Source organism: Lutra lutra, chromosome 14, assembly GCF_902655055.1.
Source record: "Lutra lutra chromosome 14, mLutLut1.2, whole genome shotgun sequence".
Classification (NCBI taxonomy): domain Eukaryota; kingdom Metazoa; phylum Chordata; class Mammalia; order Carnivora; family Mustelidae; genus Lutra; species Lutra lutra.
Window position 1 is genome coordinate 74,840,194 of NC_062291.1, and position 27,871 is coordinate 74,868,064.

Genomic DNA, 27,871 nt, shown 5'->3' on the forward strand with positions numbered 1-27,871 from the left:
AAATAAATAAATAAAATATTGAAAAAAGAAGAAAATTATAATTTACTAAGAGACTGTAGATAATTGTTTTGGAGCAATTATGCAAACTAAATTGCTTTTTGTATCTGTTTCCTCACTTGTTCACTCATCCCATAGACATGTGTTAAGGGCCTGCTATGATTGCTTCTCAGCCTTTTGGCTAAGATCAAGTATAAGGGCCTGTGATGTATCATGTGGGCTCCACGCTAAGGAGGGACAACGGGGCCCAGAGAATTCCACTTGGCCCACAACTGATCATGATGGGTGTCAAATGAAGAAAGTTCAAAAGAGAGGTGTGCTCCGAGGAGAGAGGGAAACCAGCTTAATCAGGGTTAGACAAGAGTCCCTAAGGAAGAGATCCAGTGCTGAGACAAGAAGGACTCCGTGGGGATTGGCTTGACTCCCATCCATGGAATCCCTTCCTGGTGTCTTCTGTTCTGATTTTTCTGTCCTTCTGTCCTTGCCCAACTATTTTGAACTTTCTCCTTATACACAAATAATTTCATTGCTTTTTTTCCTGTACCTATAAACTTTGTCAGGGAACTGAATTATTCCTTGACCATTTTTGACCTGCAAATATGGCAATTTCATAGGATTCAACTTATATCTGTGACAGTATCAAGCTGAATGGCTCCAATCTCTTAAAATTATGGTATCCCATTACAGTATTTTAAAAATTTATTTTAAGCAATCTATCACCAACTGAAAACATTTCAGTTCTCCTCTATTAAATGCTTCTCTTTCAGAGTATTTTCCCCAGACGATTTTTTTCCAGGTTGAATTTTATTTTTCTCTCCTATTCTTAATCTTATTTGATGGTGAGGTCACCATTTCCACCTCTTTGCTCTTGGAAGGAACCCCAACTCTTTTTGTCAGTTCATTTATTCTTTTCTCCATGTTATTATTGAGAAATAAGCTAGTTCTGTAGGCTATCAAACTAAAATAACAACAACTTTCCTAAAAGGAATGAGCCCTCTTGAAGAATGGCTTCTAATTTCATGCTTTTGAGGGTAAGGCAAGGTTATGCGAAAACTGCTGAAGCTGGTTAAGCTTTTAGTATTTGTTTTCAAGACTGCTGTTATCAAATCTGTGAAAACAATTTAGTTTCACACATATCCACACGGCAGCACAGAGAATTCTAAACGTAAAATTTAAAAAAGGTGGCGGGGGGGGGGCGGCAGACTAGAATCCTTCACTACAATGAAATTACGGTGATTCTGAGCATTATGTAATCTCATTGGAAGAGAACAGTCTGTATGAACCCTTTTCTCAACTTCCCACAAGGAAACTTGACCTACTCTATCAATCTTGGTTTATTTATGATTAAAATTATAATTGCACACTTGGAACGTCCTCTGTTTTCATGCCACTTTTCCATGGAACTTCTCAAACAGATAAGGTTTGCTTATAAAAGGATCTGCAAGGCACTATCTGGTTGTGTGTGGAACCTGACGGAACTGCCACGGTGAGTCAGGAACGTGCTTCCCAAGCCTCATTTACTAGAATTTACCAATTTTCCTTCAGAGCTCTAACTGAACTTGAATTATGCTAATGTTTTAAAAACTTATTTAGTCGCACTCAATCATATCTTTTACTTTATTTAGATGCTGCTAATCTGGATGCTATCACTGCTGCTGGGAGCAGTAGTAGGTAAGAAAAGATATTTATGTAGTGCTGTAAGTGATTTCCTGCTTCACACTTTCCAGAAAATTTATGATGCCTGAACTCAAGCCACTATGGCATAAGGAGTAGAACAAAAAAGATACATGATTAAGAGTACAAGCTCTTGGAGTAGGGTTGCTAGATAAAATCTAAAATAACTTAATTTGAACTTCAGATAAATATTTCAGATAATCAATGAATATGTGACACAAAGTTATACTAAAATGTATTCATTGTGTATCTGAAACTCACATGTGACTTTTATTTTCATTTGCTAATCTAGCAACCCTGGCTTGGAATCAAGGGTGGAAATTGAGCCGTTTCTACCAGCCACAGGTGTATTAACCTGAGCAAAATTCTTACCCTCTCTGTGCTTCACTATCCTCATCTGTGAAATGGGCGTATAATACCTACGCTAACACAGGATAATTGTGAGACTTACACAAGTCCTGTAAATTGTCTTACCTGGCCCCTGGCACGTAGTGACATTTTGAGAATGTCGCCCCCACAACAACTACTGCTCCTACGCTTACTATTAATCTAGACTTTATGCTCCCGGATATCCCTTCCTTTGTGTTGTTCTTTTATGAGTTAACATCCAAGCATAGAGTTGTGTCAAACCATAGACTTTCTGTTTGATTTTTCACGAGCCGCTTCTTCATCATGGGAATCCAGAATGCTCCTCAAACATAGGTCAGAGACCTAAATTCTCAGCGAGGTAGAGGTATAAAGTTTTGGCATTTGCTTGAAACTTAAGCTTTCTACCCAAAGCCCAACACGAGAAGATGTTCTGTAAAGAACTGAAAACCTCACCTCTCTCTATAAAGGCTTGGAGACACAAGGTTGCTTTTTTCTTGGGCACCGGTGGCCCAAGGAAGACATCCGCATTGAGAAGCAAAGCTGGGTCCCAGCACGGGACTGGACAGAGACACGAGGAGAGTTGGGTGGTTGTACATTGTAAAAATGAGGGACAGAAGCCTATCTTTAGCTGGGATGCTGAAGCTGTTTTGTGAGAACATTGATAGGAAGATGTCTGGGGATGCAGAGGAAGCAAAGAGCCCACAAAATGTAATTTAACTCATATTTTGGCAGAGAGACCACTAAAAAAAGAGAATTCTGATTAAACTAACATCCTTGAAATGCTTCTGGGTGATTACAGGAAAAGAAGTCTGCTTCCCAAGACTTGGCTGCTTTAGTGATGACGCCCCATGGGCAGGAATTGTGGAAAGACCCCTCAAAATACTGCCTTGGGCTCCAAAAGATGTCAATACTCGCTTCCTCCTATATACTAATGAGAACCCGAATAACTTTCAAGTAAGAGAACTCACTATTTTCAGAACTAAGTCCTATCCATTTTATGTAATAAGATTACTAAATTTTTAAGTTTTTCAAAGAGAACAAATTAGTGGAATTTGCATCTTTGTAGACTTTTGGGACAGCGAGGTTAAGTATTATTTTACGTAACTTTATAAAAGGTCCATTAACTTGATTAATGGATTAACTTAATTATTCTCTTTTTGTTTTAATTTAGATTCACTTTATTTTCTATTAAAGAATGATTGATATGCAATATGGTATTAGTTTCAGGTGTACAATGTAGTGATTTGTTATATAAAACCATTATGAAATGATCACCATAATTAGTTACCATGTTACCATACAAAGTTGTTTCAATATTTTTGGCTATATTCTCTATGCTGTACATAAATCCTCTTGTCTTATTTATTTTACAACTGGAAGGTTGTACCTCTTAATCCCCTTCACCTAGTTCATCCATCCCCCCACCTCCATCCCTGCTGGCTACCATTTCAATTTACTCTCTGTATCTATGAGTCTTGTTTTGTTTTGTTATTCATTTGTTTTGGTTTTTTAGATTCATATATAAGTAGAATCATATGGTACTTGTCCTATCTAACCTATTTCACTTAGCATAATACTCTCTAAGTCCATCCACGTTGTCATGAATGGCAAGATTTCATTCTTTTTATGGTTGAGTAATATTGCTATATATCTATATATAGATATATATAATATTATATGTTATATATAATGCTATATATTATCTATCTTCTTTATTCATTCATCTATCAGTGAACATTTAGGTTGCCTGCTTATCTTGGTTATTGTAAATAATACTGCAGTGAACATAGGGGTGCAAATTTCTATTCAAATTAGTGTTTTCATTTTTTTCAGATAAAAACCTAGAAGTGGAATTGCTGGATCATATGGTAGTTCTATTTTTAATTTTTTGAGGAACATCCATTCCATTTTTTATTGGTGACTGCACCAATTTACATTCCCACCAACAGTGCATGAGGGCTCCCCTTTTCCACATGCTCACCAACACTTGTTAATTCTTGCCTTTTTTTTTTTTTTTTTTTTTTGGAAAAGAGAAAGGGGAAATTTATTTTGGGTCAGAGTCTTGTCTTTTTAATAACAACCATTCTGACAGGTGTGAGGTGATATCTTACTATGGTTTTGATTTGCATTTCCCTGGTGATGAGTGATGTTGAGCATCTTTTCATGTGCCTTTTGGCATCTGTATATCTTTTTTGGAAAAACGTCTATCTCGATTCTCCACCCATTATTTTATCCGACAATTTTTTTCTGATATTGAGTTGTATGTGTTCTTTATATAACTTGGGTGTTAACCCCTTAATAAATATACCATTGGCAAATATCTTCTGCCATTCAGTAGATTGTCTTTCATTTTTGTTGATGGTTTCTTTTGCTGTACAAAGGCTTTTTTGTTTTATGTAGTCCCATTTGTTTATCTTTTCTTTTGTTGTTCTTGTCTAAAAATATTGCTAAGCAAAAAATATTGTTAAGGCCAATGTCAAAGAAATTACAGCCTATGTTTTCTTCTAGGGATTCTATGGTTTCAGGTCTTACATTTTGTCTTTACTCTGTTTTGAGCTTATTTTTTTATATGGTGCAAGAGTGGGTTCCAGTTTCATTCTTTTGTTTATGTCTGTCCAACACCATTTATTGAAGAGCCTATCTTTGTCCCACTGTATATTCTTGCCTCCCTTGTTGTACACTACTTAACCATATAAGTGCGGGGTTATTTCTGGGCTATTTTGTTCCATTGATCTATGTTTCGGTATTTTTGCTTATGCTTTATTGTTTTGATTACTATAGCTTTGTAGTATTGTTTAAAATTGAGAGTTTTGTTTTTCTTTTTCAAGATTGTTTTGGCTACTCAGGGTCTTTGGTGGTTCCATATAAATTTTAGGATTATTGTTCTAGTTCTATGAAAAGTGTCATTGATGTTTTTATAGGGATTGCATTGAATTTGTGTGGCATTGAACTGCTTTGGGTAGCATGAACATTTTAATATTAATTCTTCTAGTCAATGAGCAAGGTAATCTTTTCATTTATTTGTGTTGCCTTCACTTTCTTTCATCAGTGTCATAGTTTCCAGAAGATAGGTCTTTCACTTCCTTGGTTAAATTTATTCCTAGGTATTTTATTCTTTTTGATGCAATTATGAATGAGATTGTTCTCTTAATGTCTCTTTCTGATATTTCATTATTATGTATAGAAATGCAACAAATTTCTGTATATTGATTTTGTATCCTGCAACTTATTGAATTCATTTTTTAGTTCTAATAGTTTCTTGGTGGAGGCTTTAGGGTTTTCGATATATAGTATCCTGTCATCTGCAAATCCTGACAGCTTTACTTCTTCTTTTCCAGTTTGGATGATTTTATTTCTTTTTCTTGCCCAACTGCTGAGGCTAGGATTTATAATACTATGCTGAATAAAAGTAGCAAGAGTGGGCATCATTATTTTGTTCCTCACTCTAGAAAAAGAAAAGCCTTCAGCTTTCACTATTGAGTATGCTGTTAACTGTGGGTTTGTCATATATGTCGTTTATTAGTTGAGTTATATATCCTCTGTGCCCAATTTATTGAGGTTTTACCATAAATGAATGTTGAATTTTGTCAAATACTTTTTCTGTATCCGTTGAGATGATCGTATGATTTTTATTCTTTGTTTTGTTAATGTGCTGTATCACATTGGTTGATATATGGCTATTGAGCCATCCTTGCATCACTGAAATAAATCCCACCTGATCATGATAAATGATCCTTTTAATGTATTTTTGAATTCAGTTTGCTGCTATTTTGTTGAAGATTCCTGATAAACACCTATGTTTATCAGGAACATTGGTCTGAGTTTGTTTGTTTGTTTGTTTTATAGTGTTTGTCTGGTTTTGGTATTACATTAATGCTAACCCTGTAGAATGAGTTTAGAAACATTCATTCTTTCCTCTTCAGTATTTTGGAATTGTTTGAGAAAGATAGGTTTTAAGTTTTCTTTAAATGTTTGGTATAATTCACCTGTGACTCAGTCTAGTCCTGGACTTTTGTTTGCTGAGAGTATAATTACTGATTCGATCTCCTTACTAGTAATCGGTCTGTTCAGATTTTATATTTCTTTCTGATTTAGTCCTGAAAGATTGTCTATTTCTAGGACTTTGTCCATTTTTTTCTAGGTTGTCCAACTTGTTGTCATATCACAGTTAGTAGTAGTCTCCTATAATCCTTTGCATTTTTGTGGTATAAGCTGTAACTTCTTTTTCTCTTTTCATTTTATTTATTGGCCCTCTCTGTTTTTTTCTTAATGAGTCTGGTTAAAGGTTCATCAATTTTGTTTACACTTCAGAGAAATAGTTCTTAGTTTTATTGATCTTTTCTATAGTTTTTTAAGTCTCTATTGCATTTATTTCCACTCTGATATTTATTATTTCCTTCCTTCTATTAATTTTGGGTTTTATTTGTTCTTCTTTTTTTAGTTCCTTTAGGTATGAGGTTAAATTGTTTATTTGAGCCTTTTCTTATTTCTTGATGTGGGCTGTATCACTGTAAACTTCCCTCTTAGAACTGCTTTTGCCATATCCCATAGATTTTTGAAAACATGGCATTTACATTTTTATTTATCTCAAGATATTGATTTAACTAGATCTTCAATTTCTTCCTTAACCCATTGATTGTTTAATAGCATGTAGTTTAGTCTCCATCTGTTTGTATTTTTTTCCACTTTTCTTCTTATAGTTGATTTCTAGTTTCATACCAGTGTTGTCATAAAATATGTTTGATATGATTTCAATCTTCTTAAATCTATTGAAGTTTGTTTTGTGGCCTAACATTTGACTTATTCTGGAGAATGTCCACATGTACTTGAGAAGAATGTGTATTCTGCTGTTTGGGGATAGAATGTTCTGTGAATATATGTTAGTCCATCTGTTCTAAGGTGTCATTTAAAATCACTTTTTCTTTATTGATTTTCTTTTTTTTTTCAAAGATTTTATTTATTTATTTGACAGAGATCGCAAGTAGGCAGGGAGGCAGGCAGAGAGAGAGGAGGAAGCAGGCTCCCTGCTGAGCAGAGAGCCCGATGTGGGGCTCGATCCCAGAACCCTGGGATCGTGACCTGAGCTGAAGGCAGAGGCTCTAACCCACTGAGCCACCCAGGCACCACTCTTTATTGCTTTTCTGTTGGGAGATCTATACATTGATGTAAACACAGTGTTAAATCCCCCTGCTATTATTGTATTACTATCAATTTCTCCCTTTGCGTCGATTAATATTTGCTTTATATAATTAGGTGTTTCTATGTTGAGTGCAGAAATTTTTTACAAGTGTTATATCTTCTTATTGGATAAATCCCTTTATCTTTACGTAAATTCCTTCTTTGTTTCTTATTGTAGCCTTTGTTTTAAAGTCTATTTTGTCTGATACAAGTATTGCTACTCCAGCTTTCTTTTTGTTTCCATTTACTTGGAATACCTTTTTTCATCCCCTCATTTTTAGTCTGCATGGGTCTTTAGATCTGAAATGATCAAAATGATCCAGTAGACAGCCTATAGATTGGTCTTGTTTTTTTAATCCATTCAACCACCCTTTGTCTTGACTGGAACTTGATATCATTTTTATCCTACCTCTATGTCACTCTGAATATAGTTATATATAATATATGTATACATATATATAAACCCTCCCAATATCATATATAATCTCCCAGCATTATATATGTGTGTGTATGTGTGTATAAAGTTGTATACACACATACACACACACAAAGCCTTCTGTTGTTTGGAAACAAAACCCCTACATCAATATTATAGCAGACATTTATTCTGAGTAGAACAACTGCAAAAATGTTATAATGTCTGGAACTTGATGATTGCAAATAGCCTGCCTGTAATAGGAGAATCCTTATTCACAAGGATCTCAAGTCTTGATGGTGTTCTCCTACCTGCTGTCTTCCTCCATGTACAAATGGTTCTATTGGACATATAAGAAACTGAACATTAAACACTTTTCTTCCCCAAATAGGAACTTGCTGCAGATCCATCAACTATCACAGACTCCAACTTCAAAACAGATAGAAAAACCCGCTTTATTATTCATGGATTCATAGACAAGGGAGAAGAAAACTGGTTGTCCAATCTGTGCAAGGTGAGACATGATAATCAATTAAGGGAAAGTTGTTCCCAGAATGATGATTAACAATGGGGAAGGCACAGGTTGCAACCAATCAGGACAAATACCAGCCACCATGGCATCAGGGAATCATCTGACTCTCCTGAGGTTTCAAGGAGAGGTCCAAAGGGTGGTAGGGTGTAGAGGGGACCAGGGACAGTTAGGGCAGCAAGATTGGCAAGCATTGGGTGGCTCTAGGTAGTGGTTATTTAATAACTACTACAGAGATATTTCAAAACTTTAACAACAGATGTTGCCCTACTGATGCAATATTAGTTGTGTTTTCAATAACTTTAATTTTTTCAGTAGGTTTTCATTTCTATATGAAGAACTAAGATAACTTATTTTGCCCAAACTAATTGTTTTCCTTTGATTTTCACTTGCTACTCTTTGATCTCCGATGGTAGCAATATCTGGGAAAACTGTGTAGGTTTTCATTTTCGGCTTCTGTTGTTTCAACCAGAGTGATCCAATTTTCTTTAATTTGCCTTTGGCCATGTGCCCCGTGATAATGAAGAACTAAAAGATAGAAAATCAAATAGAACGTATTTTTCCTAGCAACTGCCAGTGCTTGAGGAACATTATCCTTGATTCCTCTATTCAACAAGCATTAATGGCCAGCATGGAGCACAGGTGCAGTCATTTCTTCCGAGGTCCAAAAAACAAGACACAACGGTCCTCCTAAACGCTGTTAATTTCAGACCTGTCTATGACTTGAGCCAAAGGCTGGATTGAATCAACTCTAGAGACTATCCGCCAATCCTGGAGACAGACAAAATAAACAGGCTTCACTTCACAAGTGTAAAAATAATCAGCAAAACCCTAATTTGTCTTCTAAAATAATTTAAGCCGATGATTGTTAGGGGGAGGGTAGAAATCGATTTTTATACAATGAAGGAAAAAGACAAAGGGATTCTTAGCTCAAAGGGAATGTAAATTTTTTTAGATATGTGTATCTAAAATTTTTTAGATATGTGTACACAATCTTCGCAGGCCCTCTGTGAAGCAACTACATGGTTGCTTTATGGTAAAAACAAACAAACAAACAAACAAACAAAAAAACCCAAAAATGGATTACCCTAGAAGGTCAAAGGTCTTAGACTCTAGTTCTGACTCCATCCTTAGCCAACCATGACATTAGCAAATCATTTTCCCTCTTTGGAGACCTCTATCTATAAAATAAAAGAATTGGAGGTGATTTCTAAGATTGCTTCATCCTCCTGAAAGTCTTGGGGAAAAGGTGGGGATATGTATAACCATACACATACCCAAACAAACAAAATTCCTCCCAGACCTAATATTCATGAAACTATCATTGACCTGCATCAACAAAGCTTCCAGTATATATCCAGTGGGTTATGCTTTTATGTGAAGTAATTCATCAGTAATATAAAATAAAATATTTTCATCCAAAAACTTTGATTGTTCTTTCCATCACGGAAAAGCTTACCCATTTATGTTCAGTATATTTATTTAAGGGAGCCCTAACATAGCCTTTCATTTATTCATTCATCCAGTAAATATTTATTGAACACCTACTATGTGCCAGGAACTATTTGAGGCACTGAGGATACAGCAGTGAACAAAACATTCCTGGGATGCCTTCTAGTAAGGGACATCTTAAAAAAAAAAAAAAGAATTTCATATCCATAGTTTTTTTTTTTCAAAATTTTTATTTATTTATTTGACAGAGAGAGATCACAAGTAGGCAGAGAGGCAGGCAGAGAGAGAGGAGGAAGCAGGCTCCCCCGCTGAGCAGAGAGCCCGATGCGGGGCTCGATCCCAGGACCCTGAGATCATGACCTGAGCCGAAGGCAGAGGGTTAACCCACTGAGCCACCCAGGCGCCCCTCATATCCATAGTTTTGTTCATTGTTGTGGGGTTAAAAATAAGCTTGATGATGTATACGTCATAGAGGAAATTTACCCTCATTCTCAAATGTGTTAATTATTAATTTATAAATATCCTGAATTCTTTACCTATTCATTGTGTCTGTTCCATCAGAACCTGTTCAAAGTGGAAAGTGTGAACTGCATCTGTGTGGACTGGAAAAGTGGCTCCCGCACTGGTTACACGCAGGCCTCCCAGAACATCCGGATTGTGGGGGCAGAAGTGGCTTATTTTGTTGAAGTTCTTCAGGTAACTCCCTCTAGGTTGTATAAAAGTCCATGCACATTGCTCTCCAGATTCTCTGTAAAAATTTTTTAAAAATTGCTATAGGCATGATAATTACTAAAGATATTCCTCTATTGAGATTTGACTTTTCCTGTGGTTGAAAAGAAAAATGCAAAATCAATCATCAATCAATCTAGATTTGGGCTTCATCAATATGCCTCTTAAAATTAAAAAAAAAACTAGTTTTTTTTTTAATTTTTTATTTTTTTCAGCATAACAGTATTCATTATTTTTGCACCACACCCAGTGCTCCATGCAATCCGTGCCCTCTACAATACCCACCACCTGGTGCCCCCAACCTCCCACCCCCCACCCCTTCAAAATTCTCAGATCGTTTTTCAGAGTCCATAGTCTCTCATGGTTCACCTCCCCTTCCAATTTCCCTCAACTCCCTTCTCCTCTCCATCTCCCCTTGTCCTCCATGCTATTTGTTATGCTCCACAAATAAGTGAAACCATATGATAATTGACTCTCTCTGCTTGACTTATTTCACTCAGCATAATCTCTTCCAGTCCCGTCCATGTTGCTACAAAACTTGGGGACTCATCCTTTCTTTCTTTTTTTTTTTTTTTTTACAGCTTTATAAACATATATTTTTATCCCCAGGGGTAAAGGTCTGCGAATCGCCAGGTTTACACACTTCACAACACTCACCATAGCACATACCCTCCCCGATATCCATAACCCCACCCCCTCTCCCAACCCCCTCCCCCCATCAACCCTCAGTTTGTTTTGAGAGATTAAGAGTCACTTATGGTTTGTCTCCCTCCCAATCCCATCTTGTTTCATTTACTCTTCTCCTACCCCCTCGACCCCCCATGTTGCATCTCCTCTCCCTCATATCAGGGAGATCATATGATAGTTGTCTTTCTCCGATTGACTTATTTCGCTAAGCATGATACCCTCTAGTTCCATCCACGTCATCGCAAATGGCAAGATTTCATTTCTTTTGATGGCTGCATAGTATTCCATTGTGTATATATACCACATCTTCTTTATCCATTCGTCTGTAGATGGACATCTAGGTTCTTTCCATAGTTTGGCTATTGTAGACATTGCTGCTATAAACATTCGGGTGCATGTGCCCCTTCGGATCACTACGTTTGTATCTTTAGGGTAAATACCCAGCAGTGCAATTGCTGGGTCATAGGGTAGTTCTATTTTCAACATTTTGAGGAACCTCCATGCTGTTTTCCAGAGTGGTTGCACCAGCTTGCATTCCCACCAACAGTGTAGGAGGGTTCCCCTTTCTCCGCATCCTCGCCAGCATCTGTCATTTCCTGACTTGTTCATTTTAGCCATTCTGACTGGTGTGAGGTGATATCTCATGGTGGTTTTGATTTGTATTTCCCTGATGCCGAGTGATATGGAGCACTTTTTCATGTGTCTGTTGGCCATCTGGATGTCTTCTTTGCAGAAATGTCTGTTCATGTCCTCTGCCCATTTCTTGATTGGATTATTTGTTCTTTGGGTGTTGAGTTTGCTAAGTTCTTTATAGATTTTGGACACTAGCCCTTTATCTGATATGTCATTTGCAAATATCTTCTCCCATTCTGTCAGTTGTCTTTTGGTTTTGTTCACTGTTTCCTTTGCTGTGCAAAAGCTTTTGATCTTGATAAAATCCCAAAAGTTCATTTTTGCCCTTGCTTCCCTTGCCTTTGGTGATGTTCCTAGGAAGATGTTGCTGCGGCTGACGTCGAAGAGGTTGCTGCCTGTGTTCTCCTCGAGGATTTTGATGGATTCCTTTCTCACATTGAGATCCTTCATCCATTTTGAGTCTATTTTCGTGTGTGGTGTAAGGAAATGATCCAATTTCATTTTTCTGCATGTGGCTGTCCAATTTTCCCAACACCATTTATTGAAGAGGCTGTCTTTTTTCCATTGGACATTCTTTCCTGCTTTGTCGAAGATGAGTTGACCATAGAGTTGAGGGTCCATTTCTGGGCTCTCTATTCTGTTCCATTGATCTATGTGTCTGTTTTTGTGCCAGTACCATGCTGTCTTGATGATGACAGCTTTGTAATAGAGCTTGAAGTCCGGAATTGTGATGCCACCGACTTTGGCTTTCTTTTTCAATGTTCCTTTGGCTATTCAAGGTCTTTTCTGGTTCCATATAAATTTTAGGATGATTTGTTCCATTTCTTTGAAAAAAATGGATGGTACTTTGATAGGAATTGCATTAAATGTGTAGATTGCTTTAGGTAGCATAGACATTTTCACAATATTTATTCTTCCAATCCAGGAGCATGGAACATTTTTCCATTTCTTTGTGTCTTCCTCAATTTCTTTCATGAGTACTTTATAGTTTTCTGAGTATAGATTCTTAGTCTCTTTGGTTAGGTTTATTCCTAGGTATCTTATAGTTTTGGGTGCAATTGTAAATGGGATGGACTCCTTAATTTCTCTTTCTTCTGTCTTGTTGTTGGTGTAGAGAAATGCAACTGATTTCTGTGCATTGATTTTATATCCTGACACTTTACTGAATTCCTGTACAAGTTCTAGCAGTTTTGGAGTGGAATCTTTTGGGTTTTCCACATAGAGTATCATATCATCTGCGAAGAGTGATAGTTTGACTTCTTCTTTGCCGATTTGGATGCCTTTAATTTCCTTTTGTTGTCTGATTGCTGAGGCTAGGACTTCTAGTACTATGTTGAATAGCAGTGGTGATAACGGACATCCCTGCCGTGTTCCTGACCTTAGCGGAAAAGCTTTCAGTTTTTCTCCATTGAGAATGATATTTGTGGTGGGTTTTTCATAGATGGCTTTGATAATATTGAGGTATGTGCCGTCTATCCCTACACTTTGAAGAGTTTTGATCAGGAAGGGATGCTGTACTTTGTCAAATGCTTTTTCAGCATCTATGGAGAGTATCATATGGTTCTTGTTCTTTCTTTTATTAATGTGTTGTATCACATTGATTGATTTGCAGATGTTGAACCAGTCTTGCAGCCCTGGAATAAATCCCACTTGGTCGTGGTGAATAATCCTTTTAACGTACTGTTGAATCCTATTGGCTAGTATTTTGGCGAGAATTTTTGCATCTGTGTTCATCAAGGATATTGGTCTGTAGTTCTCTTTTTTGTTGGGATCCTTGTCTGGTTTTGGGATCAAGGTGATGCTGGCCTCATAAAATGAGTTTGGAAGTTTTCCTTCTATTGCTATTTTTTGGAACAGTTTCAGGAGAATAGGAATTAGTTCTTCTTTAAATGTTTGGTAGAATTCCCCCGGGAAGCCGTCTGGCCCTGGGCTTTTGTTTGTTTGGAGATTTTTGATGACTGTTTCAATCTCCTTACTGGTTATGGGTCTGTTCAGGCTTTCTATTTCTTCCTGGTTCAGTTGTGGTAGTTTATATGTCTCTAGGAATGCATCCATTTCTTCCAGATTGTCAAATTTGTTGGCGTAGAGTTGCTCATAGTATGTTCTTATAATTGTCTGTATTTCTTTGGTGTTCGTTGTGATCTCTCCTCTTTCATTCATGATTTTATTTATTTGGGTCCTCTCTCTTTTCTTTTTGATAAGTCTGGCCAGGGGTTTATCAATCTTATTAATTCTTTCAAAGAACAAGCTCCTAGTTTCGTTGATTTGTTCTATTGTTTTTTTGGTTTCTATTTCATTGATTTCTGCTCTGATCTTTATGATTTCTCTTCTCCTGCTGGGTTTAGGGTTTCTTTCTTGTTCTTTCTCCAGCTCCTTTAGGTGTAGGGTTAGGTTGTGTACCTGAGACCTTTCTTGTTTCTTGAGAAAGGCTTGTACCGCTATATATTTTCCTCTCAGGACTGCCTTTGTTGTGTCCCACAGATTCTGAACTGTTGTGTTTTCATTATCATTTGTTTCCATAAATTTTTTCAATTCTTCTTTGATTTCCTGGTTGACCCATTCATTCTTTAGAAGGATGCTGTTTAGTCTCCATGTATTTGGGTTCTTTCCAAATTTCCTCTTGTTGTTGAGTTCTAGCTTTAGAGCATTGTGGTCTGAAAATATGCAGGGAATGATCCCAATCTTTTGATACCGGCTGAGACTTGATTTAGGACCAAGAATGTGATCTATTCTGGAGACTGTTCCATGTGCACTAGAGAAGAATGTGTATTCTGTTGCTTTGGGATGAAATGTTCTGAATATATCTGTGATGTCCATCTGGTCCAGTGTGTCATTTAAGGCCTTGATTTCCTTGTTGATCTTTTGCTTGGATGATCTGTCCATTTCAGTGAGGGGAGTGTTAAAATCCCCTACTATTATTGTATTCTTGTCGATGTGTTTCTTTGATTTTGTTATTAATTGGTTTATATAGTTGGCTGCTCCCACGTTAGGGGCATAGATATTTAAAATTGTTAGATCTTCTTGTTGGACAGTTCCTTTGAGTATGATATAGTGTCCTTCCTCATCTCTTATTATAATCTTTGGCTTAAAATCTAATTGATCTGATATAAGGATTGCCACTCCTGCTTTCTTCTGATGTCCATTAGCATGGTAAATTCTTTTCCACCCCCTCACTTTAAACCTGGAGGTGTCTTCGGGTGTAAGATGAGTTTCTTGTAGGCAACATATAGATGGTTTTTGTTTTTTTATCCATTCTGATACCCTGTGTCTTTGGATTGGGGCATTTAGCCCATTAACATTCAGGGTAAGTATTGAGAGATATGAATTTAGTGCCATTGTATTGCCTGTAAGGTGACTGTTATTGCATATCGTCTCTGTTTCTTTCTGATCTACTGCTTTGAGGGTCTCTCTTTGCTTAGAGGACCCCTTTCAATATTTCCTGTAGAGCTGGTTTGGTATTTGCAAATTCTTTCAGTTTTTGTTTGTCCTGGAAGCTTTTAATCTCTCCGTCTATTTTCAATGATAGCCTAGCTGGATATAGTATTCTTGGCTGCATGTTTTTCTCATTTAGTACTCTGAATATATCATGCCAGCTCTTTCTGGCCTGCCAGGTCTCTGTGGATAAGTCTGCTGCCAATCTAATATTTTTACCATTGTACGTTACAGACTTCTTTTCCCGGGCTGCTTTCAGGATCTTTTCTTTGTCACTAAGACTTGTCAATTTTACTATTAGGTGACGGGGTGTAGACCTATTCTTATTGATTTTGAGGGGGGTTCTCTGAACCTCCTGGATTTTGATGCTTGTTCCCTTTGCCATATTGGGGAAATTCTCTCCAATAATTCTCTCCAATATACCTTCTGCTCCCCTCTCTGTTTCCTCTTCTTCTGGAATCCCAATTATTCTAATGTTGTTTCGTCTTATGGTGTCACTTATCTCTCGAATTCTCCCCTCGTGGTCCAGTAGCTGTTTGTCCCTCTTTTGCTCAGCTTCTTTATTCTCTGTCATTTGGTCTTCTATATCGCTAATTCTTTCTTCTGCCTCATTTATCCTAGCAGTGAGAGCCTCCATTTTTGATTGTACCTCATTAATAGCTTTTTTGATTTCAACTTGGTTAGATTTTAGTTCTTTTATTTCTCCAGAAAGGGCTTTTATATCTCCCGAGAGGGTTGCTTTAATATCTTCCATGCCTTTTTCGAGCCCGGCTAGAACCTTGAGAATCGTCATTCTGAACTCTATATCTGACATATTACCAATGTCTGTATTGATTAGGTCCCTAGCCTTTGGTATTGCCTCTTGTTCTTTTTTTTGTTGTGAATTTTTCTGCCTTGTCATTTTGTCCAGATAAGAGTTTATGAAGGAGCAAGTAAAATACTAAAAGGGTGGCAACAACCCCAGGAAAATATGCTTTAGCCAAATCAGAAGAGATCAGAAAGTGGTTGATTTTCTGTTTCTGGAATTGCTGTTCTTCTTCTCTTCAATCTCCCGTTGGATTTGTAGGTGTTTGCAATCTTTAGATAAGCTATTTAGCTGATCTCCCGCTACCCGAAGTAGTCTCAGCCTGCTACTTCTCCGCCATCTTGACTCTCCTCCCAAAAACTAGTTTTTTTTTAAGTGATCTTACTCAAGCAATTGGCTAGGTTGCTGCTACTGAATTCCATCAGTATTCCTTTCATTTCACCATTTATTAAACCAAGTAGGTGTGATAATGTCAACTTCAAGATGAAACTACCTTGGTTTTGGTTATGTTTTTAGTTTTTTTAACAGAGCACAATGACACCAAACTAATCTGCTTTGGTAACTAAAAACTTAAAAAAATGTTAAACAGCAATCTCCTTAAGTAATTGCTTTATTATTTGCTAACCCATATATTTGCTTTACCATTTCTGGGTAACAATTCCTCATACCCAGCAAGAGTTCCTCTACATAGTAAAACAACAAAAGAGAGCCCAGATTCCACCAGCTTAAACATTAGACCACTGCCATTTTCTATGACAACTGAAAAAAAGTCATGAAAATCAGTTGCTTTGAAGGGGTGTCATGTTTTCAAGTTTTGCAAGGATCTCCTTCTATGGCCATCTTGAAGTTTGCAGTATTAGGAAATATTCTGAAGAAATTTTCTTTCCAACAGTCAGCGTTTGGGTACTCACCTTCCAATATCCACATCATTGGCCACAGCCTAGGCTCGCATGCAGCTGGAGAAGCAGGAAGGAGAACCAACGGGACTGTTGGACGAATCACAGGTTGGTCAAAACAGTAAATACTGAAAAATTGGACTCAGTGTAGCCTATATGAGGTCCACATGGATGGAAATTTGGCATTTTCTGAATTGGGCCACACGATCAGAAATCAGTCTGTTCTGAGGCCTTGTGAAGTTTTTGTTGATATTGATCTTTGGCCTACAGAGCCTTATTTAACTCTCTCTCTCTCTCTCTCTATATATATATATATGTATATATATATAGTATATGACTAAAATTTTAATTAAGAACATCAGGAGGTCTGTTTTTCTATTGTCAGGCATTCACAAAGGATAAGTTTCATAAATAGAATAAATAGCATAAATAATAGAATAAATAATAAAGAGAATTAAACCCAAGAAGCTCAAAAATGCATAATTAATTACATTCTGCTTCAGTAGCAATTGATAATTATCCCAGTCCTCATTGAACACAAGCCAAGAGTGGCAGGGGACAGGTGATCAGGATGGGCTAACCAATTCTGCATGCTCTCATTAGATAAAAAATAGTATTTCACAAATCTCAGACTGGTTGCGCTTGGCCAGTGGGATCACATGGTATATACCCAGGCCCTAAAACAACCTTGCAACCTTATAGGAAAGACTTTGCTATCCTGGATCTGTGAGGGGACCACTTCAGGGAGCACCCACTTTCCTCTTCTATCCTCCTACTCTGTCTCTGACCTTCTGACTCTTTTTGATTTTGGATAAACTGGTCACATTTGGATTGGTGGGGGCATCTAAATGTCTATCATTAGTTTGCTGGAGACAACATTCTTTCTCATAATCCGTAAATGTTTACAAGAGGAGGCTCAGCCAGGCCCTCTGCGAAGCTGTGGTCTTGGTGACCATGAATACCAAAGTCTTGCCCTCACAGGATTTTGCAGTAGAATGGGAACTCCTTTATCCTGACCAGCTTTTAGGAGTCTCCCAGAATCTGTCTCTTTCCTTGTAACTGCTGTTAGCAGCTGGGATTGTCTCAGGGACTAAGCATCCATAAGTAGAGCCAAATCCCATGGTTTGAGGAAAATTCACTATAATGCAAATAGAAAATTAGACACAGAAAGTGTAAGAAAATGATAAGGTCAGGAAGAACTAGCTTATCTCATCCAGGCCTAAGTCATGGCTCCCCCCAATGCTTGCACTTGAGTGGGTAATTAATGAAGAAAGCTCCATGTGGGTGTACACTGATATTAACACGACACATTCTATTTACCTTAGGGTTGGACCCAGCTGAACCGTGCTTTGAGGGCACGCCTGAATTAGTCCGATTAGACCCCAGTGATGCCCAGTTTGTGGATGTAATTCACACAGATAGTGCTCCTATAATCCCCAACATGGGTGAGTCAAGTCATCTGCAAGTGTTTCTGAGTCCACATATTAAAGTGTTCTAAAGTGTCTGAGTCTATACATCAACATCAACTTTCTCATATTTTAATATTCCTTAGGTTTTGGAATGAGTCAAACTGTAGGCCATCTAGATTTCTTTCCAAATGGAGGAAAAGAAATGCCCGGATGTCAGAAGAACATTCTCTCTCAGATTGTTGACATAGATGGAATCTGGGAAGGTAAAACCATTATGTGCATGAAGAGATTTTCTTAGGGCAAAATTTGTGTTTCACTGTTTACTACACTTGTTAAATATTTCGGTACAGGTCTCATATTTTCTACAACAAAGGACTTTTAATCCAAAATATAGGCTTTTCACTGGGCAAAGTGGGCAGGAGGAGACTGTAGAAAGACAATGTATTTGTAGTCAACTTTCCAATTCAGAATTTCCCAATTCAGGGAATGCTTTAATAAGTTGTTCTTCTATCTATATGGATTAATTTCTTCCTTTTTCAGATGACGAATTTCTTTGTCCTGAAGTTATTTTTCTATTTCATTTAGCTATGGCATTGCTATTAAAATCTTAAATGACATTTAATTTCTAATTGCATCACAAATCATAAATACACTTCATAGATGATTTTGTTCCATGACCACCATGAGCTCCCACAAATTAGAAAATTCTATTCAACCACCATGTTCTAATTGTGACATTAACTTGGAAAAATAAAATCTGCTATTAATGTGTATTGTCTGATTTCAAAGGAACTCGTGACTTTGTGGCCTGTAATCACTTAAGAAGCTACAAATATTACTCTGATAGCATCCTCAACCCTGATGGCTTTGCTGGATTCCCTTGTGCCTCTTACAGCGTTTTCACTGCAGTAAGTAGAAGCTGCCTTGTACCTAAAGAATTTTGTGACCACCACTTCTCATAATGGGTGTAGTTCACTGTATGTGACATGCATTTAGTGAATGCCACTATATGATTGCCACATTATACTTTTAATTATATATATATGTATATATATGTATATATATAATTTATTTTATATTTATATAAAATATTTTTATATTTATATTTATTTTACAGAAAGAGAGATCACAAGTAGGTAGAGAGGCAGGCAGAGAGAGGAGGAAAGCAGGCTCCCTGCTGAGCAGAGAGCCCCGTGTGGGGCTTGATCCCAGGACTCTGAGATCATGACCTGAGCCAAAGGCAGAGGTCTAACCCACTGAGCCACCCAGGCACCTCTATATATTTTTATTTTTAAATGAAATATAGTTGACATATGTATTTATCATAATAGTAATGAGACATTGGAGAACTTTAGAAAAATGGGCTTGTGTACTGAGATGTTCCATATCTACCTTGTTCTCTATCCCTTCAGTGTGTATCAGGCAAAAGTTCAAACTTGTTTTAGAAATAATTATAACTAAAAAAAAGTCTATGGACATCTGAGCTATGGCTGCAGGATGCTGATAAATATGGAAAACTTGTCTTAAATGCTGACCCTATAAAACTATATCATTATGTGCTTGTGGATATTTCTGTGCAACCTCATAATTGCCAAGTTTTTGTTTGTTTGCTTGCTTGCTTTTGAGTTTTCATCTTGTTTGGTATTCGCTAGGTATCTGGATTAGGATCCTTACATGTGATCTTGAAAATGATGTATCTGTTGCCTGTTAATTTTTATTGTTCTTCCTTTCACTATAATTTTTCACGATAAAAATATACAACCTATATCATTTAATAAAGAAAATTTTAAATAACACACCAGGTGAAGTCATAATTATCAAGATGTATAACTTAGTGCCAAAGAGAAAGGATCTGAAAGCTGGTTTCAGCACTAATTGGCTGAATGATTTGGACAAAATATTTAACCTCTCTCTAAGGCAGTTTTTTCATTTCTAAATGTAAATAATAACGGTAGACTCCATTGGTTTTGTGGGAGCATTTAATGAGAAATGTTTTAGTTCCTTAGCTCAGAATCTAAAATATAATAATTGGCATTCAGCACCTGTTGGCTATATGTGTGTTGGGAAGATGCATAGTACAGCTGTGCACAAACAAAATTACCATCCCCTTTCTTTGGTTTAACTTTATTTTTATCGTGTTCCCCAATCTCTAGATAATGGGAAAAATTAACAAAGAAGCTTTAGGTTTTATTCAGTTAAAATTTAGTCTGAGTTCAGTAATATAAACAGTTTTTTTAGGTGATGCTCAGAACTTTTATAAGGAAAAGTTCTCAGTTTTGCATATTTCTCAGCCTTTGGACCCTTTCATCATCTTCTCTCCAAGCTGGTATTGGGCACAGTGGTTATGGTGCTGGTGGCCAGTATGTGTGTAGGGCAGAGGGGAGGACCTGGGGGTCTGCATTATTGATGGATGTGCTGCTGGTGTCTGCAGATAATGTCTAGGAACATCAACTCTTCTGGCGTGGCCATCTTCCCCATAGAGCTCTGGCCATTTCTTCCTGACTGGCTCAGTCTCTCCTTAACTTTTGTTAGATGAGACCCTGAGACTTGGTCCAGTCCCCATCTGGTTCATTGATCCAAGAGTCTGCGCCTCTACTGTGGAGTAGGATTACCTTTCCATAGAAGAAGTTGTGATGTTTATCCTTCCCACTCTGTTTCTCCCTCTTCCTCTCTTCTTCCCATAACTCCTGGCCAAGAAAGAGGACATTTTCCTAAGTGATATGTGTATTCTCCACACCCCAACCTCATAGCAAGGACTTAAGGCCAACTGGGGCATTTTCTGTTTACACTGGGAAAATTGTGAGGTCTGAATCCTTCAGACCTTAATATGCGAAAGTGGGAACTGAAAAATGTGAGAAAAACCTGACTCCTAATGGGTACTATTTTGCGTATCGGAGCTGATGATCACCCCTTGCTCTTTCTTTTGCAATCTTTCTAAAATAAAGTCTAACTATCTGTAGGCAAATGGATGTCTTGAGCAACATACAGAAGCAAAAGGGAAAAGATTAAAATATATGTATAGGTGTATATTTAAATTCCCTTTTTTGTATGATTTTTGTATTTTTGTTAGTGTCGTGTTATTTAACAGTCAAATTTGTCATCGTAACTAATGAAATGCATTTTCTACCTTTGCTGAAACACTATGAAAGTTGTCTTTTGCCATCGCGACAGAATCGGCTTTCAAATATCTGAACTGCAACAACAGGTGGAAAAAGATGATACACTGTTGAAAGAAAGAGTGTCCTCATTCATCATTTGTTAATTTCCCCTAGAACAAGTGCTTCCCCTGCCCAAGCGAAGGCTGCCCGCAGATGGGTCATTACGCTGACAGATTTCCTGGAAAAACAAACGGAGTGAACCAGATATTTTATCTAAACACTGGTGATGCCATTAGTTTTGCTCGTAAGTATTATATGTGCCTTAAATTCACAATGCTATTTTACCATGTTTTACCATGTTCCATGAAATGCGTGGAACTGTTCTTCAGTCCAAAGGTTGTAAATGCTCCTTTCCAACATGGAAAACTTTTCAAAAGCTCTTGTGTTCCATATAACTCTGGCTCATTGGAGTAAAAGAGCAGAATTGGGGAGCCTGAATGAACAATGATAGGAAAAGGAATTTCTTCGTGTTTTATTCTGGTGCCAAATTCAGGAGGTTTCTTTTGCTCCAGACTCTTCCAATTCAGTCAGAGATTTCACAGAAGCAAAATTCTGAGGTTCTGTATAAGCACAAAAGTAATCCGGGAGAGAGATACCAGAGATTGTGGGAATGGTAGGGAGTTGACAGATTTAAGAGATATTTAGGGTGGGAGGCTCCATGGGTGATAGGAATTAGTGGGTACAGGGATGGTGAGACATGTTCCTTCCTGGGTTGCAGAGGAAGAAACTATTTAGACTAGAGCCAGTGGTATTTGTTGCACTGCAAAAAATAAGCCAAGTTTTATTCCCTCCTCAATTTGGCCCAGGTGAGCTCTAACTGGCAAGCTGCTTGTTAACTATTGACTAATACCACAAAATGGTTACCATAACTCAATACCTTTCTGATGGCAAGGTAAAGCTGAATTAATAGATTTTTTAAAATAAATGTAGACAATGTAGACCAAAAAAAATAGGACTCTAAAATGTGATGACCTATGAAAATAGTAAATTGAGGGGTGTCTGGGTGGCTTAGTCTCGTAGGCACTTGACTTCAGCTCAGGTCATGATCTCAGGGTCCTGGGATCAAGCCCCACATTGAGCTCCCTGCTCAGTGGGGAGTCTGCTTGTCCCTCTGTCCCTCCCCCAACTTGTGCTATTTCTCTCTCTCAAGTAAATAAATAAAATCTTTAAAAAATAATAAACTGCTGAAAATGTCCTACTCTACCCTCTTCCCACTTTCTTTTATCTTTTCTCTTTTTGGATTTTATTTATTTTATTTTAGAGAGAGAGAGAGTACGCCAGCTGGGGAAAGGCAGAAGGAGAGAGAGAGAGAGAGAATCAATCCCCAAGCAGATTCCACACAGAGCTCAGAGCCAGATACAGGACTTGATCTCATGACTTTGAGATCATGACCTGAACTGAAACCAAGAGTTTGGAGGCTTAACTGACTGGGACACCCTGGTGCCCCCTTCCTACTTTCTTTTAAGATTTAGTTCTTATAATATTTAAAATAAATTGTTAGGTTAAGAAACTGAAAACAGAATATATGACTTACATATACTACTTGATAACTACTGACTTTGGAAAGATTCAGTGTTCCTGCCTTGGCTTCACACCTGTCTTCTGAACATTTAGGTAAAGGAGATTATTTGATTGGAAGAACAATCAATCCTATATATAAATTATCCAAAATTCAGCAGCAATGGATTCCAAGTAAGCCTGTTTTTAGCATATCTTCTCTACAAACTGACAGTTTGCAAATATTTTCCCCCTGTGCAGGATGGAGGTATAAGGTGGCTGTCACATTGTCTGGGAAGAAGGTTACGGGACACGTGCTAGTTTCTTTGTTTGGAAATAAAGGAAATTCTAAACAGTATGAAATTTTCAAGTGAGTAAAATATTATCCTACACTTCTTAAATGTTGGAATCCTTTGCCCATATAATGCAGTTATGAACATATGCATTTATTCATTATATATGGGAGTATAGTACCACCACACATCATTCCAAGGAAGATATAATTTTATCTTATACCTTAATACATTTCAGAATTCTGTTTCTGAATTTTTTCTCTGCTAGTTCCTGAGAAAACCACTGATGTTTGCTTTGATGCATGGTATCTGATTTATAATCAGTAAATAATTTTTCTGTCCACAAAATAACCGGGAAAAGATGACATGATGATGTCATCCTTCATTAAGTTGTGGGAGGTTTGTGACTAAAACATATTTGAAGTGTTATTAAAGTAAGGATGACTTTAAAGGAATATGAGTTATTGTTGGCAAATGACCTACCACTGAGTTGGCATACGTGTCTGCATTTAATACCTTAGAATGGCGAATGTACCGTCAATCATCTTACTAGAGATACATTGTAAACTCATTTTAGAAATATATATGTATATATTTGTATGTTGATGTATGTTTTCATTAACTTCTCAACTCCCAAGGGGCACTCTCCAGCCAGACAGCACTCACTCCAATGAATTTGACTCTGATGTGGACGTTGGAGATTTGCAGAAGGTTAAATTTGTTTGGTACAACAAGGTGATCAACCCAACTCTCCCCAGAGTGGGAGCGTCCAAGATCATGGTGGAAAGAAACGATGGAAAAGTGTAAGTACTAAAAACCCCAAGAGATTTGCAGTCCCGAGTCACCCACACTATTCCCACTGGAAGTCTGCTGTAGGTTCAATCTCCGACAATGGTTCTCCTAAGCCATGGTCACCGTTGCTTCCTAGTACCTTCTGTTCCTTTAGGAAAAAGAGTAGAATTTTCAGGAAGAACTATGAGAGATTTGTAGATATGATGTGTCATTTGATGCAAGTAAAGTGTTAAACTGAGAATCTGGCTTCATGACCCTGAAGTGGAAAGAGGGATTTCATTTAGCAACTGAGCCTTGTGTCATGGGTCTGACAGCAGGTCACTGGCTGCCTGGGGGGAGGGGAAGTGGGCAGGGTCAAGAAGTAGAGATTACAAAGGAACAGAAGAGTAATTTGGGGTAATGGATATGTTTACTCTCTTGATGGTGGTGACGGGATAAGAGTACTATTCTTGTCTCCATTAAAGATAATTAAATGAAAGGTCGGTACAATGATTCATAGGCAGGAAAATTGACTCCAGCAAGTTCTTAACTACCACAAAACAAATTCAGTTCACCTTTATTCATATACAGATCATGTGTGCCCTTCCTTTCTCATGTCCTTTATCACTAGTAGTGTTTAACCTTTAATTTTCTATCTGCGAGTCTGCTGGCCATCCGACCACAGGGAGGGAAATGAAGATGAAAAGAAGAGAGCGCCTGCTGAGTACCTTTTATGTACCAGGCCCTTTGCACATGCTTATGTATGTCTTTGAAGAAAATGAGCTCCTAGGCAAACTAAGTTTTGTTCAGTCTTAGTGAGTAATGCTAGTCATTTCAATTTGGTTATTGAATTAAGTAGGAATGCCTAGTGAAGGTAACACCAGGACCTTGGAAATTTCCCTTGGGCTGATTTTTTATGCCACTGACCCTGCCCTTCCTAGGTTGCACTGATTGACAATAGCTAAGTGTTTAGTGGGTGCTTTAGGATATGGCAAATGAACGCTCCCTGTCCTTGGGGGCGTCCAATGACACTTCCTCTCGGCTCTTGCGCAGCTATGAAAGAACACTGGAAAGGAGAATGCAGTCCTTTATACAGAAGAGGTCTGTGTTCCCTTGGCCAGTGTCTGGTCTCAGGCACAGGGAGTGGTTCTTGGCCAGTGTCTGGTCTGGGGAGATGAGAGGCTGTGTTATGCTCAACACACCAGCGGTCCACCAGGAAAAGCTGACTTTCTGTTGTTTTCTCTCTGCAGGTTCAACTTCTGTAGTCAAGAAACCGTGAGGGAAGATATTCTGCTCACTCTTACCCCATGTTAGAAGTCACTGACATGTGACCACTGCATATCTTACTGTTAATAAAATCTATTGGTGAAGCAATACATCTCTTCGTTATCATGTTCTTTTTTCCCATGGCTCTTTTGGATAACGCAATTAAAATCTGAAATTTGGGGTGCCTGGATGGCACAGTCAGTTAAGCACCTGCCTTTGGCTCAGGTCATGATCATCAAGGTCCTGGGATTGAGGCCCACATTGGGTTCCTTGCTCAGCAGGGGGCCTGTTTCTCCCTCTCCCTCTGCCTGCTGCTCTGCCTACTTGTGATCTCTATCTTGCTGTCAAATAAATAAATAAAATCTTAAAAAAATAATAAAATAAAATCCGAAATTTGGAGTTGGTCTGAAGAACCACAAATGATGGTTGAAATTTGCTACATATTACGTGGGCGTTGGAGCTTGAGAAAATTGTTTCCTTGGCACTGATGTCATGCCCATTGTTAATATTATTGTTGTCATCCAGATCAGTTAAGACAGACTTCCAGATCCAAGATGACCCACATCCCAGGGTGTACACATGGCAAGTATCAAACTTGGCCACTTTCCCATCATCTTTACGTTCTGTGTCTGCTCCTAATCAGACATCTCAGGAAAGATGACACATAAGGAGACAAGGATGGGGCAGATCCAATGCTTCCTGACCAGTCTCCCTGCTCCCAGCAGGGTCCCTCTCAAACTCCTCTCCTTTCTGTAGCCTTTTTAATCTTTCTAAAGCACAAATCAAAGATCCTCCTAATGGTCTCCAAGAAAGAACCCATATGCCTCAGTAAGCCTTGTGAGGTCCTCCTGTCCAGTTTTGAACTGAAGACTCTAGCACCCTCTCTACCACATTCCTTCTAGAAATCTATACACTCGCACTGCCCCCAACAGGCCCCTGATCTCAGATGTGGCTAGATATTTGCACAAACTCTTCCACACCCTGGGATGTTCTTTCTCTTGTCTTCTTGCCTGTTGAACTCCTCCTGATTCTTAAATTTGTGTGTAGACAGCATTTCTTCCAGGAAGTCTTTCTTCACCTCCATTTCCACTCCCCCTAAGACTGGATGAGAGGCCCCCCACCGCATTACTGCTGCACCCAGAACTTCCTCCATCTCAGAACTTCTTTCTCTGGATCAGAGTTGCTTATTTACTAGTCTGCATGTCTCTCTTTAAGGCGTTTATGTGTTCTATGTGGCTGGCAAATGCCTGGCAAGTAGTAGGAGACAGAATAAATATTTTCTCAATGACCATCTCACTGATGGAAAGAATGAATGACTTCACTAGAATCAAGTATTTAAAATGAGGCCATATCCAATCACTGAGCACCAATCTGTGCTAGGTATTGAGAGCTGGGTGGAGATTTGCCAAGATGACATGGCTGGAAGAGGGAAAAACACAGGCAAAACCACAGAGATGTGAAAATGTTTTCATTCCATGTTTCACCAAAGTATATGCAAGTAGATCAACATATGAAGATGTGTTTTGAGAACATTGATCTGTATTAATCAAGATGCTTCCACATGAACCGAAAGCTCTAATTCAAACTGCCTTACAACAAGGAATATATTGGTTCCCATGACTAGAAAGCCCAGAGGTGGGGAAGCTTGAGATTTTGTTGATCCAACAACTTCATGACCTCTTCAAGAGCCACTTTTTTTCCTGCTCCCATGCTCTCTTGTCTATGGTGTCTAATGGTTTTATACCAAGGCTTGCTCCTCTCCCAATTGAAGAAGGGCTGTTTACCATAGTTAAGACTATCCAGACCTCTTTCACATTCAGTAGGAGACCAAAGGTGTATCTCCCTCCCCATTTTCCCAAATAAAATCCCTGAGACTCACTCTGATTGGCCTGTGGCCTGATAAATGGAATGTGCCCATTGGCAGGTCAGGGTGCACTACTGGACCACGTAGGAAGCCAGCATCTGCAACACATATAGACCCTGTATATGGGAGAGGAAGGAATATTTGAATGGAAGGAAGGACTCCTGGAGCTTTGGTCAGAGCAACTAGATGGAGATACCATTGACGAAATGACTGGATTGGGAGGAACAGATTTGAGGAGGGAGGTCAGGTTTAGTCCTGTCAGATTTGAGATGCTCATCAAACATCCAATTGCCATGTCAATTGAGAAGTTAAATATATGAATACACAGCTGAACTGAGGGTAAATGTCTGGTTCACACATCAACTTTGGTGTCTTCAGTGTATACACGAAATTTTTTGAGATTAGCACATTTAATACATGTTGAGGGCTTAATCACTGTTTTTAATTATAATTACTATGAATTGTTCTTGGAACTTTTCTATAATACACTAATAATGATGAATAGCAAATAATGAAAGAAATGAATAAAAAGATTGTCTAAAAATTTACTCAAGTAACAAGGTGGAACAAAGGGTTTTCAAAGAATTAAATCTTTCAAAATACATCTGTGAAAAACCCTTCTGTTAGGAAGGAAGGATATCCATTTTCATCATAATGGAGCAGTTTGCAAGTTACACTAATTGTTTTAAATGAATTGTTTCCTCAGATCATTTACCTAATTCTGATCTCAGTAAATTTTTAGGAAATATTCTTTTTTTTTTTTAAACATCACTTGATAGTGATTTTTTTTTTTTAGGATTTTATTTATTTATTTGAC

The 27,871-nt window shown here is 37.9% G+C and overlaps 1 protein-coding gene across 1 annotated transcript; it reads left to right on the plus strand.

Annotated features, from left to right (window-relative positions):
* PNLIP (pancreatic lipase) lies at positions 1–25,300 on the plus strand. The gene is made up of 13 exons (XM_047703577.1): positions 1–1,483; positions 1,623–1,668; positions 2,840–2,994; positions 8,025–8,147; positions 10,176–10,310; positions 16,793–16,904; positions 18,122–18,241; positions 18,349–18,468; positions 18,995–19,113; positions 21,478–21,607; positions 23,122–23,230; positions 23,792–23,956; positions 25,175–25,300. Exons 2-13 carry the CDS (start codon positions 1,623–1,625, stop codon positions 25,236–25,238), a joined length of 1,398 nt encoding a protein of 465 aa, XP_047559533.1. The 5' UTR covers positions 1–1,483; the 3' UTR covers positions 25,239–25,300.
* The last annotated feature ends 2,571 nt before the right edge of the window (positions 25,301–27,871 follow it).